The sequence below is a fragment of the Pristiophorus japonicus genome, chromosome 4 (assembly GCF_044704955.1).
Source record: "Pristiophorus japonicus isolate sPriJap1 chromosome 4, sPriJap1.hap1, whole genome shotgun sequence".
In the NCBI taxonomy this organism is placed as follows: domain Eukaryota; kingdom Metazoa; phylum Chordata; class Chondrichthyes; family Pristiophoridae; genus Pristiophorus; species Pristiophorus japonicus.
In genome coordinates, this window is record NC_091980.1 from 56,053,492 (window position 1) to 56,069,140 (window position 15,649).

Consider the following 15,649-nt stretch of genomic DNA (forward strand, 5'->3'; position numbering starts at 1 on the left):
TTTAGCATGTAATCTTTGACCTAAAGCAGTAGTTTATTTTTCTCCTTTATGATTTCAGTTGATCCAAGACTTGCTAAGAACTTTACCACAAATGTTCAGCAATACATTGGAGACTCAGAGCGCTCTGGGTCCTGCACTACAGGCTGCATTCAAGTTGATGTCTCCCACTGGTGGCCGTGCCTCTGTCTTCCAAACACAGTTACCTTCATTAGGTGTAGGAGCTCTAAAGTCAAGGGAGGATCCCAATCAGAGATCTAGTGTAAAGGTAGGATGCTGCTCTTCCCCTCAATGTTTGCAAACTGGGCATAGTTTTCCAAATACGTTAGTTTAAAATGGAAAAGTATCCTTCTGACATTTTGCTGACACAAGTTTAAAATATTGAAATGCCACTACATTTACTAATTGGGTGTGCAGAAGTTGATCCCTACACCAGCTTGAAGTAACATAGGGCACAAATTTGGCCAGGAGTTGCTCAATTTTTTTTTTTGGAGCAACATGATTTTTCTGGAGTATCTTAAAAAATCCTCATTTTGCACTTTCAATTTGCACCAGTGTAAGTGAGTTAGTTAGGATATTTTTTGTTTAGTTTCGTTTTGTTCAAAAGGGGCGTTACCAGCCACCTACGCCCGTTTTGGCCATTTAAGCCACTTTGCACAGCTAATAGTTGCTCCAAACTAACTTAGGCCAGCGTACGTGGCCACTTGTGGCCGCACAGAAAACCCTTGCGGAGAGTTAAGAAATCAGCGCAGGTAGGTACTTAATGACTTGACTAAAGAATGTGAATAGGATCAAACAGCTATACAGGACATATGACAAACTTAGCAAAGTTAATTTACTACACAACAGAAGCATTCATAGAAGCTTAAACTACAAAAATAAAAGTAGAGACAAAACATATTTACATAATTTTTTCAAAATATCCAAATAAAAAATAGAAGTACCTTCTGCTTGTAATTCTTATGTTCTTATGTAGGAAAGTATTTTCATCAACAGGGTTTTAAGGAAAGTCTTGAGTAAGCTCATTAAAATTACTGGCTACACAGTTATCCACCCCCCCCCCCCCATCAAAACCCTCCTTCCCCCCGCCCCCATCAAAACTCTCCTCGCTAAACAAAGCACAATCATCAATAATAAAAAATAAAACTTAAGTCCTATCTCGGCCCGGGAAGTCAGCAAGCCGGCTGATGCAGGAGGCCACTCGGCCTGGGATAGGGACAGGACATCGGGTCCCACACTGCAGAGGAGCTACTGCGTATGCGCGAAACCTCCAGTGCGCATGCGTTGAGCTGCCGGCACTCTTTTAAGCGCAGTGCCCTAGCTCCACTCCCTAATTGAATTGCTATGCTGCGCCAAGCCATAGGAGAGGTCACAGAGATGCCAGAATCCGGGGACAACTTTTTGGCGCTGTTTTTATCCTAGGATGCGCCGAAAAAACGGGTGGGCCAAATTTGGGCCCAATGATCCCGAAGCATTCCAAACAAAATTTGAAGGAAGTCTCTTTTCAAAACAAATGGTTTCAGAGACTTTAATTTGATCAATAGTTAAGTAATGATTTTCCTCCTCCCTAACTAAACTAGTAAAATAGTCCAAATAGAAAGCACATCTTGATGAGGTTGATTCCTGATCACCAACCTGTAAAAAGCCTTGTTTGCATGAGTATATTTCAGATGAAAAAAAATGATGAGCTATTTCCACATAAATTTAGAAATGGGAGAGTTAGTGTCTTAATTCCCGATCCATTTATAATCATTAAACCTGTTTAAATGCTTTGGAATCTTCACATTAGCCAAACGCCAATCTCCAGTCACCAATATAAATAAGAGCTTTTTTTTCTTAAATATGGTCCAAATGTAATCTAAATGTTTGAAAGTTTACAGGTTAAAAGAACCAGTGGCTTATTTTTCAATGTCATTGCTTTTTATTGTTTTTTCTGGATTTGTGAGCTTTTCCTAAATTAATCTGATTGACCATGCAAACATTAAATGCCTTTTTAAAAAAAAATATATATATATATATGGTATGCACTCTAATTTATTTTTTAATTTTCTAAGGATGTGCAGCACCTTTCTCCAGCCATTGATTTCTACAAAAAGCTTGCCCTGGACTGTTCAGGACAGCAGATTGCAGTGGACCTCTTTATGATGAATGGCCAATATTCCGATTTGGCATCTCTGAGTAAGTGAGATTAGTGTTCATAATATAGAAAGTTAACCACTGTTGCAAAAGTTACACTAACTGCTGTACTTGTAGTAATGAAGCTAGTATTATAACAACTTTTGCTTCATTCTAATAGGCCCTTGCTGGCCCCTGTTTGCAACCAGTGACCTATTTGATCCCGAGCTGAGCTTCCATATCGTTTTCCACTCTGTCACACACAGCCTACTTCCACCCACGAAACAGCTCCCATCTCTGCCCCTGCCTCCGCTTATCTGCTGCTGATGCCTTCATTCATGCTTTTCTTGCATCCAGAATCAACTATTCCAATGCTCTCCTTAAACTTGAGCTCATCCAAAACTCTGACTGTGTTCTATCCCACACTATTCACTGATCACCCCAGTGTTTGCTGACCTGCGTTGGCTTCTAGTCTACCAATGCCTCAATTTAAAAATTCTCATCCTAATATTCAAATCCCTCCATGGCTTTTCTCCTCCATACCTCTGTAACCTTCTCCAGCCCTACAACCCTCCATGAACTCTGGGTTCCTCCAACTCTGGCCTCTTGTGCATCCCCCACTTGCTTTGCCCTAGCAATGGCGGCCATGCCTTCAGCCGTCTAGGCCCTAGCTGTAGTGTTCTCTTCCTAAACCTCTGGCCCTCTCTCCTTCTTTAAGACCCTCCTTAAAACCTACCGCATTGACAAAAGCATTTAGTCACCCATATTAATATCTCCTCCTTTGGCCATGTCATTTTTTGGCTGATTACACTCCAGTGAACGTTTTGGGATGTTTTACTTCATTAAAGGTGCTATATGAATGCAGGTTGTTGTTGGGGGGGGGGGAAATAGAAGTGATTTATGCACTGCATTTTTCAGTGGTCCTTCTACCCAAATTTTATAAATGGAAGCCATTTGCTAATGTTTTTCAGCTTGTATTTCGAAGTACTCGGCTGGTTGTATTTACTGTTACCCATCCTATCATCACAAACATAATCCTATCTTGGTGGAGAAGTTTCAGAAGGACCTGAAGCGCTACTTGACTAGAAAGATTGGCTTTGAAGCAGTCATGAGGATACGATGCACGAAAGGTTAGTCCTGTTCACCAATACTATTGGAATTATAATGTTCAGCTGAAGGAAATCTAAAGGCCGTAATTAATACTGCAATGTGGGGGATATTCGAGAGCATAAAACAAGTCCTTTTTCTTTTCTCTCTTGGGCAGATTGGGGTATTGAACTTGGCCTGAAAGACAGTTTTGCAATTTCAGTAAATGTTACATGACACCATATTTCACATGCCGAAACTGAAGTATCCATTTGTGTTCTCCTTTTTGTTTTCTCACCAGGTCTTGCCATCCATACCTTCCATGGAAACTTCTTTGTGCGTTCTACAGACTTGCTGTCGCTGCCCAATATAAATCCTGATGCCGGGTTTGCAGTGCAGATGTCAATAGAGGAGAATCTGGTAGATGTGCCGCTTGTCTCATTTCAAGCTGCTCTATTGTACACTTCAAGTAAAGGTATGAATAGACAAGAATATTAGCTACAAATGTGTGCAATCATACTTCTAGAAATTGTTTGAATTGCTGTGTAGAATTATATGGAATTTGCAGTATAGAAACAGGCCATTCAGCCCAACTGGGCTATGTCTGTGTTTATGCCCCTCACAAGCCTCCTCCCATCCCCTTCATCTAACCCTATCATCAGCATATCCTTTTATTCTTTTCTTCCTCATGTGTTTTTCTAGCTTCCCCTTAAATGCATCTTTGCTAGTCGCCTCAACTACTCCGTATATTAGCAAGTTTCACATTCTCACCACTCTGGGTAGTGACGTTTCTCCTGAATTGACTCTTGGATTTATTGGTGACTATCTTGTATTTTATATTTCCTAATTTTGGTCTCCCCATAAATGGAAACATCTTCTGTACGTCTACAAAAAAAGCAAAATGCCGTGAATGCTGGAAATCTGAAATAAAAACAAAAAATGTTGGAAATACTCAGCAGGTCAGGCAGCATCTGTGGAGAGAGAAACTGAGTTAACGCTTTAGGCCAATGACCTTTTATCGGAACTCCTTTCATCAGGTGTGCTGATGAAAGTTATCGACCTGAAACGTTAATTCTGTTTTTCTCTCCACGGACTGGAGTTTCCAGCATTTTCTGTTTTTATTTCTCTACATCTACCCTATCAAACCCCTTAATAATCTTAAAGACATCTATTAAGTCACCCCTCAACCTCCTTGTCTAGAACAGAGATCCCCAGCCTGTTCAATCTTTCCTGATTCGGGTAACCTCTCGGTTCTAGTATCATCCTTGTAAATCTTTTTTGCACCTTCTCCAGTGCCTCCATATCCTTTCTTATAATATGGAGTCCAGAACTGTGCACAGTACTCTGTGTAGTCTAACCAAGCTTCAATACAAATTTAACATAACTTCTGATTTTCAATTCTATCCCTCGAGAAATGAATCCGTGTTTTTTTTTAATGGCCCTATTAACATGTGCCGTTGCTTTTGTGATTTTTGTATCTGTTACCCGTAGATCTCTTTGCTCCTCTCTCCCATTTAGATATGCTGCCATGCAGCTTTATAATCCTTCAGACAATTCACCTCCGCTGTGCCATCATTGGAGGTCCTAAGTGCAGGCCCGGTGGCTTCTTAATGTGTTTTGCCTGAATGCATGCACCCACGTTTGATTGCAATGTGGTATTGTGTATATTCAAATCATTGTACACAGTGAACAGATGCCATCTCAGAACACAGCCCTGTGGGACACTGCTACCCACCCCAACCACTCTGAGAAACTGCCCTTAAGTCCTACTCTCTGCTTGCTCCTTTTCAACTGGTTTTCAATCCAACTTTCTTCCCTTCACCCATATTCCATACCCTTTAATCTTCTCTAATAGTCTTCTGTGTGATACCTTGTTCGGGCCTTGCAAGTTTAAATCTATTGTTTCAAGTTCTAATTTGAACATCCTAGTGTTTTTTTCCCTCTTAGATTCCAACCACCGCCCCCCCCCCCCCCCCCCCCCCAAACCTCAAAACTCCTTGCTCGGACAAGGTTCCGGTGGTATCAAGTGGCCAATCTAATTTGTGAACCCAAACTTAATGTCCATAGGCTAGAAGGTGGTGGAGAGTACGATCTTGTTCTCCATCTAATGTTCACATGTTGACAGTTTGGAATTACTTAAAATTGTTAAAATTTGTTAAAATCTAAAACTCGGAGCTGTGTTTTGCCACATTACAGGCGAGCGTCGCATTCGGGTTCATACAATGTGTCTACCGGTTGTGAACTCCCTGACTGATATCTATGCAGGAGTGGATGTTCAGGCTGTCATCTGCTTGCTGGCCAGCATGGGTAAGTGTTTACATTTTATTCAGATCAAATTTTTTGGAAGTTGTACTTTGCTGTGCATGTAAATAAAAATCTCAGATTTTCCCATTTGGACAATTTTGCTACAGTTTACTCAACATCATTTTGTCGCATATTAAGATTTTGGGAGTTAAAATAGAGCAGAATTCCACCCACCAGCATGTGATTTTTCAAAATGTTACCCTTTTTTCTCCGTGCATTAGTCATGCCCTACAGACTATTTCCCTGACACAGGACAGTTAAGTGACTGTTCGAGTGTTTTCCAGCACCACTGTCTGCTGAACTTGCAGGGAAATGTTGGGACAAACTTGCACATTGAGTCTGTGCATGCAGACCACTTACAGCTTCCCTGTAAATTATGACGTTTTAATATTTTGTTCCCCTCGGAAGGTGATGCTTTGCTAGTCTAGTACGGAAATGAGTGCATTTTTTTTTCTCTCCAGTAGAGGTTCAAGATCTTTTTTGTGGATCCTACTGTGAAAACTCTAACCTCATCAGCCTTTTGTTTTTTTATAAGCTTTGTACTTGAGAACTACTTATTGGAGCTATTTTATGTACCTGCTTATTAGGCAATAAATGTGCAAAAATCTGAGGAACTCTGTAGCGGTGTGCTGGTTGAATTTTTGAACAGTGCGGTGACCATTTTGATTTTTTACTGTCTACAAAAAAAAATTAGAGCACTGTATCTAATGTTTACATGGATGCTGCAAGCTTTCAGTTTTGATTGCAACATTGTCTTGCCTCTTAATTTAGCTGTTGACCGATCTATTTCATCAAGTCTGAGTGATGCCAGAGATGCTTTGGTTAATGCTGTGATAGATTCGCTCTCTACTTATCGTTCAGCAGTTTTAAGCCAGCAGCAACAGCAACAGCCAGGTGTAATGGCTCCCTTCTCATTGCAGCTGTTTCCTCTCTTTGTGCTAGCTCTACTGAAACAGGTATGGAAAATCTTTATTTCTTCCAAGTCCTCCTTTCCTGGAGCAGGGTGCCTAGACATTCTTTTTAAACACATTTACTTTCACACGCTTGTACTTCTGGAAGGGCTAACTGAACTGCTCCAATTGAGTTGGGTAAAGCCCACTATTTTCCATTACAGCCCGCTGGGCTTCTTTCATTCATCACCCCCACCACTCTCGCCCCCGGGTTAGTAAGAGGACAAATGCGGCCCACACCTATTCAAATTTGTTGGCTGTCTCAACAATAATTTACATTTATATAGCAACTTCCACAGTAAATTTTTTTTTTTTTTAAATCCCAAGGCACTTAAAGAGTGAGATGAAAAAACAGAAATAGGGCAAAGGAACAGACCGCAAGCCATGGTGGAAGTGGTTTTCAGAAGGCTTTTCAGAGGTAGTGAGGAAAATGCAGAGTTAGAGGGGTTTAGGGAGGCAATTTCAGAGAGCAAGCTGAAGGCCGAGCCACAAATGATGGATTAAAGGCAAGCGAGTCACACACAACTCTAGAACTGGAGGGCAGAAGTGGGTGGGAGTTGATACAAGACTGAGGGAGGTTGCTCAAATTGGATTGGTTGAGGCCTTGGAAGGATTTGAAGATGAGGATTAGGATTTTACATTCAGTGCAATGGGGCCAGTGCAGGTCAGTGAGGATAGGGTGATGGGTGAGTGGCATTTGGTGTGAGGTAGGATATGGACAGCTGAGGTTTTATGTGTTCATGTATGGAAGGTGGAAGATAGGAGGCTGTCAAGGGAGATGTTGGAAAAATTGAATTAAAGATGCTACACATTTTTGCTATGGTGGGGCTGAAGTAGTTGTAGAAAAGGGGGGTTTTGGAGAGTGAAAGTAAGCAGTCTTGGTAGGATGTGGGGTTTGAAGTTCAGCTTTGGATCGAACAGGCCATTGAAGTTATGTGTGGCCTGGTTCAAGCTAAATGAGTGACAGGGTATGGTCAGTGCCTTGGGGGGAGGGAATCATGGCAGAAAATGACAACGAAGATTTCAATATTCCTGATCAGTTGGAGGAAATTTTAACTCCGCTATAACTTAATGTCACACAGGCAAGTTGACTTTGTTCTTCAAGAAGAAAAACTTGTATTTATATAGCGTCTTACAGAGCCTCAGGGCGTCCTAAAACACTTTATAGCCAGTGAAGTACTTTTAAAGTGCCGTCACTGTTGTAATATAGGAAACGTGCAGCCAATTTGCTCACAGCAAGGTCCCACAAACATCAATGTGATAATGACCAGACAATATGCTTTAGTGATGTTGGATGAGGGATAACCTTTGGGGTGAATTCCCTTGCTCTTCAAAATAGGACAAAGGAGGAAAAGAATAGAGGTAGTGGATGGTCGGGGATGGAGTTGTGGAGAAGCTGGGCTCAGCAAGGAACTGCCAGCCCAGGTGTCATCTTGGGAAGGGAAAGAAACAAAGATAGAGTAGTTAAGTACTCTGTCTCTACACATGCTTCACTTTGATTGCTATAAAGCTAAAGATAATTTCTCATGACTTGATGCTTGGAGACCAGGAACCCGATAGCTATAAATCATTTAGCAGCTCAATCGACCCCTCAATCTGAGAGATCCAAAAACATTCAGCTTTAAAGGATTCTATTCACTGGACACCTGAATAGTCAAATACTGTCAAAGAAAATGGAGGACGTTTCCTTCTCCAGGATATGAACAAACTTTAAGATGTCAGTTTAGAGTAAACAACGTTATCTCTTTTGTGTTTAATACATGTATCTTCATAAATATTGAATGTGTGTGAATGTTGGAAAGAGTACACCTGGGTCTAAAGTTAGCCACTTTAAAACTTTACTGCATGCCTGACCCAGCAAGATGGAATCAGACCGGTGAATCTCATTAAATCCAACCCATATAACAATGAAATTTGACTGGTGGGGAACTAAAGATGGCATTGTTGATTTTTCTTTTTAAGAATAATTGCTGTATAAAGTGATTATTTTTGCAACAAACAAAAAAAATCGTAAGTTGAATTTTGTCATTAAACTATTTTTAAATTTACAATTTAATATACATTTCATATAAACAAACCAGCATAATTAGGTAAACTTGGCAGGTTAATGGTTTTATTTTTGAATTTAGAAAAGAAGTATGAGTATACGCAGGATGTTTAAAATTTGGTGTTGGCTACCCTCCTGGTGCCAGACTCTTTGCAGTGTTTATAAGGCTTAATGTAGAAGTGTGATGCTTCTTAGTCTTGGCATCCCAGTTTTAAAACCAGCAAAACTTTTCCAAAGCTGAACATGCGCATATATTATTTGGGCAAATGCTCAGATACAGTCAATTTAGAACATTATTCTAAACTGTACCTTTAACTGTCCTGTCAAGCATTTCCTTATCCTTTTTAGGTGCTTCCTGCTTGTAGTGAAAATAATAAATTAATCACATTGCAGAGATGCTAACTTTGTTTACATTTATTGCTGAGTGCCTAAATATCATCTTTTTAAGTAGAAACACTAGCATAATTGGAACATGTTTTTACAGATATCAAGATCTAATTTTACTCAAAGGGGTGTGAAACATTGCTTATCAATATGTATTTTTGATTTTAGTTTTATTCTTCAGCAATGCTTGCAATGGTTAATGATTGTCTTTATTGCAGAAAGCTTTCAGAACTGGAACCAGCACAAGGCTGGATGACCGTGTTTTTTCCATGTGTGAAGTGAAATACCAGCCTGTGTCTTACCTCATGCTTATGATTCATCCAAATCTGTACAGGGTTGACAATCTTTCAGATGAGGTAGGTTGCACTTTGCATTAAACCTCATGTTAAACTCTGAAAGTATTGAGTAACTTGATGAGCTGACATTTAATGCATTTTTCCATTGCAGGAATCCATTAACATTAATGATAAAACCATACCTCAGCCACCAATTCTTCAGCTGTCTGTGGAGAAACTAAGTAGGGATGGTGCCTTCTTAATGGATGCTGGCTCTGTAAGTGACTTAGTTATATAGTTGTTTAAATCCTATTTGGACCAGCCTTCTATTCTACAGTTTACTCAGTTTTTATCAAAATCATGGTTGGTTTTTAGATTTTGATGTTGCCCATAATTTGCCCCAAAAAATGCAAACCTGAAGCAGCCTTCCTGTTGGGAGGCCAACCATTAAGTCAAGATTTTATTACAGAAATACCTTCATTATAGCTTTATTCCTTTAGCAGTGCAAATCTCTTGCTTACAATGGAAAAAACCCACTTCCCAGACACAGCTGTACCTGGCCAAGTATCTGGTTTAGATGCTGAAGCGTTGATTAGATTGTTGATCATTGTTCTGGTTAGTCTTTGGTCCTATAACTGATTGGGGGAAGGGAGTGGGAATAACTAAGTTAAGTGGTGTACTAGACCGACTATTTATGTAGATCTCCCTGAGGTGGTGAGTAGTTTTCTTGAATCTTTGCTCCTCAGTTAAATAAGAATGTTAATGGAAGATCAGCAGAACTATATATATTTTCAGTTAAAGTATTGTTAGAATCCAAAGTTAGAGAATTGCTCTCCTCATTTTAATTATTCTTTTAAATATTAATAATTCTCTACCACAGAAAGTAGTTGAGGCCAATTCACTAAATATATTCAAAAGGGAGTTAGATGAAGTCCTTACTACTTGGGGGAATCAAGGGGTATGGCGAGAAAGCAGGAAGGGGGTACTGAAGTTTCATGTTCAGCCATGAACTCATTGAATGGCGGTGCAGGCTAGAAGGGCTGAATGGCCTGCTCCTGCACCTATTTTCTATGTTTCTATGTTTTCCTAGCATTTACCTGATGCAAGTGTCTTGGCCTGTTAGGGACAGTTGTGAGCCATTTAGCTCCTCGATCCTGTTCCGCCATTCAATTAGATCTGTACCTAAACTCCATTTTACACACCTTTGTTCCCTATCCCTTTAGACCCTTACCTAACAAAAATCTTATCACTTCACAATTTTCTGTTAAATTTCAGCGGATACTTATCCATATTGTTTATAACTCACTTTGTAAATGTTCTACAGTATAATTCCTTGCAGTGCCACTATAAATCTCTCTTTCCATATCAACTCTGTTTAGGTCAGGACAAAGATGGCTTTTGTATGCAGTTGGTTTAGAGGGAACCCTAAACCTCGCCATTGATCAGTGTTGGATTGAGGGGCTACTGTGGTTGCCAAGTATATTTGTGACTGGTTGATCCTACATACACTGATTGTAGCTGCAGTTCACACAGTACAATATTGATTTGAGTAATACCATAAGATTTGAATAAAATAGTTTTGCTTTAAGAATGTTAAATAACTTTTGGACTGCAGAAAATATCCTGTTAGTGAAAGCGTAATACTTTCTAGAACAAAACGGATTCTCATGATTCTTACTACATTTCAGTTTGCAGGACTTTAATTTGTGGGAGTGCAGTTTAAAATTTAGAGTACGGCTATATAAAAAAAAAAAGTTGAATTTTAGTACTAATCAAGGTGAGGGATGCAATTGTGCAAAGCAGTGTTTTTCATTCAGGTCAGTATTCAGGATTCTCTGATCCGGCCCAGCGTACTGTGCAAGGCGAAAGTCACTATTTCCTGGAGCACTGTGTCTCGATTCAAGCCTCAGAAAAGCACTCTATGGGCTCAAAATTGGCCAGGAATTGCTCTTTTTTTTTTGGAGCAACTTGCTTTTTCTGGAGTATCTTAAAAATCCCCATTTTTCACATTCAATTTGTGCCAGTGTAAGTGAGTTAGTTAGGATTTTTTTAGTTTCGTTTTTTTTTCAAAAGGGGGCTTTACCAGCCACCTACTTAGTTCACTTTGGCCAGCTAGTAGTTACTCCAAACTAACTTAAGCCAGCATATGTGGCCGCTTGTGAAAACCCTTGCGGAGAGTTAAGAAATCAACGCAGGTAGGTACATCGGAGACCAGCAGAATTTAATGACTTGACTAAAGAATGTGAATAGGATCAAACGGCTATACAGGACATCATATGACAAACTTCGCAAAGTTAATTTTCTATACAACAGAAGCATTCATGGAAGCTTAAACTGCAAAAGTAAAGAAGTAAAAGATAGTTGAATTAAATTGCCCTGATCTCACAACTAATTTAAACAACTATTTGTTTACAATGATTATACTGGGCCAAAATTGAGCCCATATTATCTAAATAATGTCTACTTCAATAAATAAGATATTCTCTCAGTATTCCTCTGTCACTTATGTTCTTCTTTCACAATAGCACCAGGTAAACAGGCTTGACAAATGGTCACCACTATTCACAAGAGACAAAACCTATTTACATAATTTTTTCAAAATATCCAAATAAAAAATAGAAGTAAATAAATCCTACCCTACCTTCATCTTCAGCCCGGGCATAGGGGCAGGACGCACTAGCCGCCGGTATGATGATGATCGGGTCCCACGCTGCAGCACGCACACCGAGAGGCTGGGGGCAGGAGCTACTGCGCATGCGCGCACACTCCAACGCGCATGTGCAGACGTCCCGGCACTGTTTTCAGCGCGGGACACTGGCTCCGCCCCGACCCGACTGGCCACGCTGCGCTAAGACCCGGGAGAGGCTGGACAGGAGCCAAAGTGGGGCCCAATTTTTTTTTTTTTTTTGGAGCACTTTTCAACGCAGAAAAGCAGCGCATCTCCGGTGAGTGCGCCGAAAAAAGGGGTGGACCAATTTTGAGCCCTATATTGCACTATTGGAATTTTTACATTTTCCATGTAGTTTCTGAGGAAGAATGTTGCTTTTATTAAGTTTTGGAGATCTTCATTTAAAACTGCTCCAAACATGTTTCACTAAGAATCCTTGTAGGTGCCAAGGATAGTTTCATCAGTCTGTGTTAGATTCTAACCTAGGTCAGGGATGAAAGAATAATGTGGTAACTCACTGTGCCACCTAGTCCACAATCAGTGCTTGAAGTTAAGTTAATTTTCAACAACATTTAAAACAAAAAATACAAAATTAACATTTTTATCTTTCAGGCTCTCTTTCTCTGGGTTGGAAAAAATTGTTGGCCTCACTTTGTGAGCCAAGTTCTTGGTGCTTCCAATTACGCTTCTATACCACAAAACATGGTAGGTCAAGTACATAAAAATCTTACAACTAAAGTCTGTTTTCCTCATGTTTCCTTGTAGTGCCTTATGATCTTTTTCTACGTTGAAGACACTATCTAAATGAAAGCTGCAACTGTCTTGAGGGCAATCATGGATGCTGTTGTTAAGTTGCTAGGTTTGAACATATTGCCAGAATGTCAACATACCTGTTGGATCTTTTTCCATCTGTTTTCTGTAGTTGTTTCAGGAGCTGATATGTCACTGCAGTTATTTTGGAATGTTTTTGCATTTATCTCAATAATGTTCATATCCATTAAACAGACGCAGCTTCCAGAACTGGACACTGTTGAATCTGAGCGAACTAGAGCCTTCCTCTCCTGGTTGCGGGAACAAAGACCATTCTTTCCTGTACTCCATGTAATCAAGTACGTGATGCAATTTTCTATACATGTTGCATGGTATTTACAGCACAAAACCAGGCCTTTCGGCCCAACAGGCCCATGCTGGTGTTTATGCTCCACCCGAGCCTCTTCCCGCCCTTCATCTAACCCATCAATATATCCTTCTATTCCTTTCTCCCTCATGAGTTTATCTAGCTTCCCCTTCAATGCATTTATGCTAGTCACCTCAATTTCTCCTTGTGGTGGTGCATTCCACATTCTAACCATTCTCTGAGTAAATAAGTTTTTCCTGAATTTCCTGTTGGTTTTATTATTACCGGTAACTATCTTATATTTATGGCCCCTAGTTCTGGTCTCACCACAAGTGGAAACATCTTTACGTCTACCGAATTGAACCCTTTCATAATCTTAGACCTCTATTGTGTGATTTCTTAGTCTTCTCTTTTCTTGAGCAAGGCCTGTTCAATCTTTCCTGACCTGTAAAACTTCAGTTCTGGTATCATTCCAGTCAATTTATTAATAGGACTAAAATTGGACTTTATTTTAAGAAACTAGCTTCAAATGTAAAAGCCCTTTTCAAACTTCAGCATACTCTACTGATGCTTTCAATATATTTTTTTTTTTTTAAAAGAGTTGGAAACTATTAATTAAAGTGCCACATCCAATTGATCCACTAACCAAACTGTAATTTAGAATTTAACTATTACACTGTACTGTATATGTTTCTGTGGTAAATTAATATTTAACAGCGTAAAGAACAAGTTAATATGATCTATTTTCTGAGCTATTCACTTATCAGAATAGAATTATTCACCAAGCTAGATTAATGTATTGAGTATTTGAAAAATGTACAATCTCTTGATCAAAATGTAAAGCCCAAGTTCAGCTTTACCAGTTACCCTTTGCCCGACACTAGTGCCACCAGTTAATTGGGAGCTCTTTTGGGGTACCTTTATCTAAAGTTGTAATCTTCTTACAGGGTTACAAATCAAATGTAATTGTACAAATTCCTTGCTTCCACTTTTGTAATCGTTGTTGGGTGTCTTTCCTTTGTAGTTTGCCCTATTTTTGACTCCCCTTATCCCTTGTCTGCTAAAGTTGGTGACATATATTGTGGTGCTTTTCCACAGGGTCCAAGCAGCCATCTGTCACCAAATATAAATGGCCATTCAACTTTGGTGGAGGGAAAAAGGGCAAAGAGTGGATGTGCACCCAAACTAAAATTTGCCCATGATCTTTGTGTGTATGCTTCCAGCAGGGACCAACTGTACAGCATTGAGTGGGGATTTTTGCTCACTTTTCTCCCCATCTTGGAGATATTGATAACACCCTTGCTGAGATTGGGTAAACCTTCTTGGTGCTTTACAGTCTTGTCAAATCCTGCAATTATTTTTTTTTTACAGATATTCTTAGTTTATCATCCATGCAGAATAGGTTTATTTGGAAATAAATGATCCAGCTAAGGTACTTCCAGGTTTATACTTCAAAGTTGAGGCATATGATCTTCCTTCCATCTTCTGTGTAAGCCCAGCCCAAGGACTAATCTTTGGAGCTTTTCAAGAGTAGGAAAACCTTTAAATCCTTCTACTTGGAACTGGACAATTTGATCTGAAGTGTTGGCACTGTTATTATAATTCAGAAAAGAGAAATTGGTGTTTATCATTCAGATAAGGTGATCCTATACATTTTTTTTAACACAGCGAGTTGTTGTGATCTGGAATGCACGACTTGAAAGGGTGTGGAAACAGATTCAACTGTAAAATTTGAAAGAGAATTGGATAAATACTTGAAAGGAAAAAATGTACAAGGTTATAGGGAAAGTGACTAATTGGATTGCTCTACCAAAGTGCTATCCACAGGCAGGATTGGCCAAATGGCCTCCCTCTGTGCTGTATCATTCTATGATTCTATGTGTAGAGCAAGTTTTGCAAGTTTCAGATATTGTCTGGAAGTGGAGTTGAGGGTGATGGCAGAGAGATAGCATGTCATCAGCCTACATATGGAAACTGACCCTGTGCTTATGGATGATGTCACTGAGGAATAGGAGGGGGCCAAGGATGGAACTTCTGGGTACCCATGAACTGACCATGGGATGCAGGAGAGGAAGCTATTGCATTGTATGTGCTGGCTATGTTGGTACAGGTAGCTGTACAAGCACATGAGGTTGATGCTATGGAAGAGGATGGGAGTGGTCGCCAGTGTTGATTGAAAGCCATAGGGAGATCAGGAAAACTTGGAGATAATACACTGCCACTGCCATCACAAAGAATGTTGATGAGTTAGACCAGATAGCCTTGGTGCTGTGGGTAGGACAGAAACCAGACTGAGGAGATGGATAGAGTGGTGAGAGAGGTTAGCTACGTGACGACAATATCGGGCTGGGTATTCTGTGGAACCTGTCTCACCACCTGTCTTCCTAAAAGCCTTTCCACCACCTACTAAGCACAAGTGAGAAGAATAATGGAATACTCTCCACTTGCCTGGATGGTTGCAACAATAAAGAAACTTGACGCCATCCAAGGCAAAGCAATTTGGCACTTCACCCACTAGTCAAAACATCCCTCCTCCCTCCATCACCAGCCTACTGTGGCTACTTGCCAAGGGTTCTTGAGCAGCACCTCCAGAACCTATGGCCTCCACCACCCAGAAGGACAAGGACAGCGGGTGCATGGGAACACCATCACCTCCAAGCTCTCCTCCAAATTACACACTATCCAACTTGGACATATCACTGTTCC

At 40.1% G+C, this 15,649-nt stretch overlaps 1 protein-coding gene across 1 annotated transcript in view; it reads left to right on the top strand.

Annotated features, from left to right (window-relative positions):
• sec24a (SEC24 homolog A, COPII coat complex component) overlaps positions 1–15,649 on the top strand; it is a 64,455-nt gene that overhangs the window by 46,317 nt on the left and 2,489 nt on the right. Inside the window, exons 13-22 of the mRNA XM_070878220.1 lie at positions 59–265; positions 2,052–2,175; positions 3,084–3,242; positions 3,500–3,673; positions 5,395–5,505; positions 6,274–6,458; positions 9,102–9,239; positions 9,331–9,435; positions 12,439–12,531; positions 12,832–12,935. Coding sequence (XP_070734321.1) covers positions 59–265; positions 2,052–2,175; positions 3,084–3,242; positions 3,500–3,673; positions 5,395–5,505; positions 6,274–6,458; positions 9,102–9,239; positions 9,331–9,435; positions 12,439–12,531; positions 12,832–12,935 — 1,400 coding nt within the window. The remainder of the gene's footprint in view (positions 1–58; positions 266–2,051; positions 2,176–3,083; positions 3,243–3,499; positions 3,674–5,394; positions 5,506–6,273; positions 6,459–9,101; positions 9,240–9,330; positions 9,436–12,438; positions 12,532–12,831; positions 12,936–15,649) is intronic.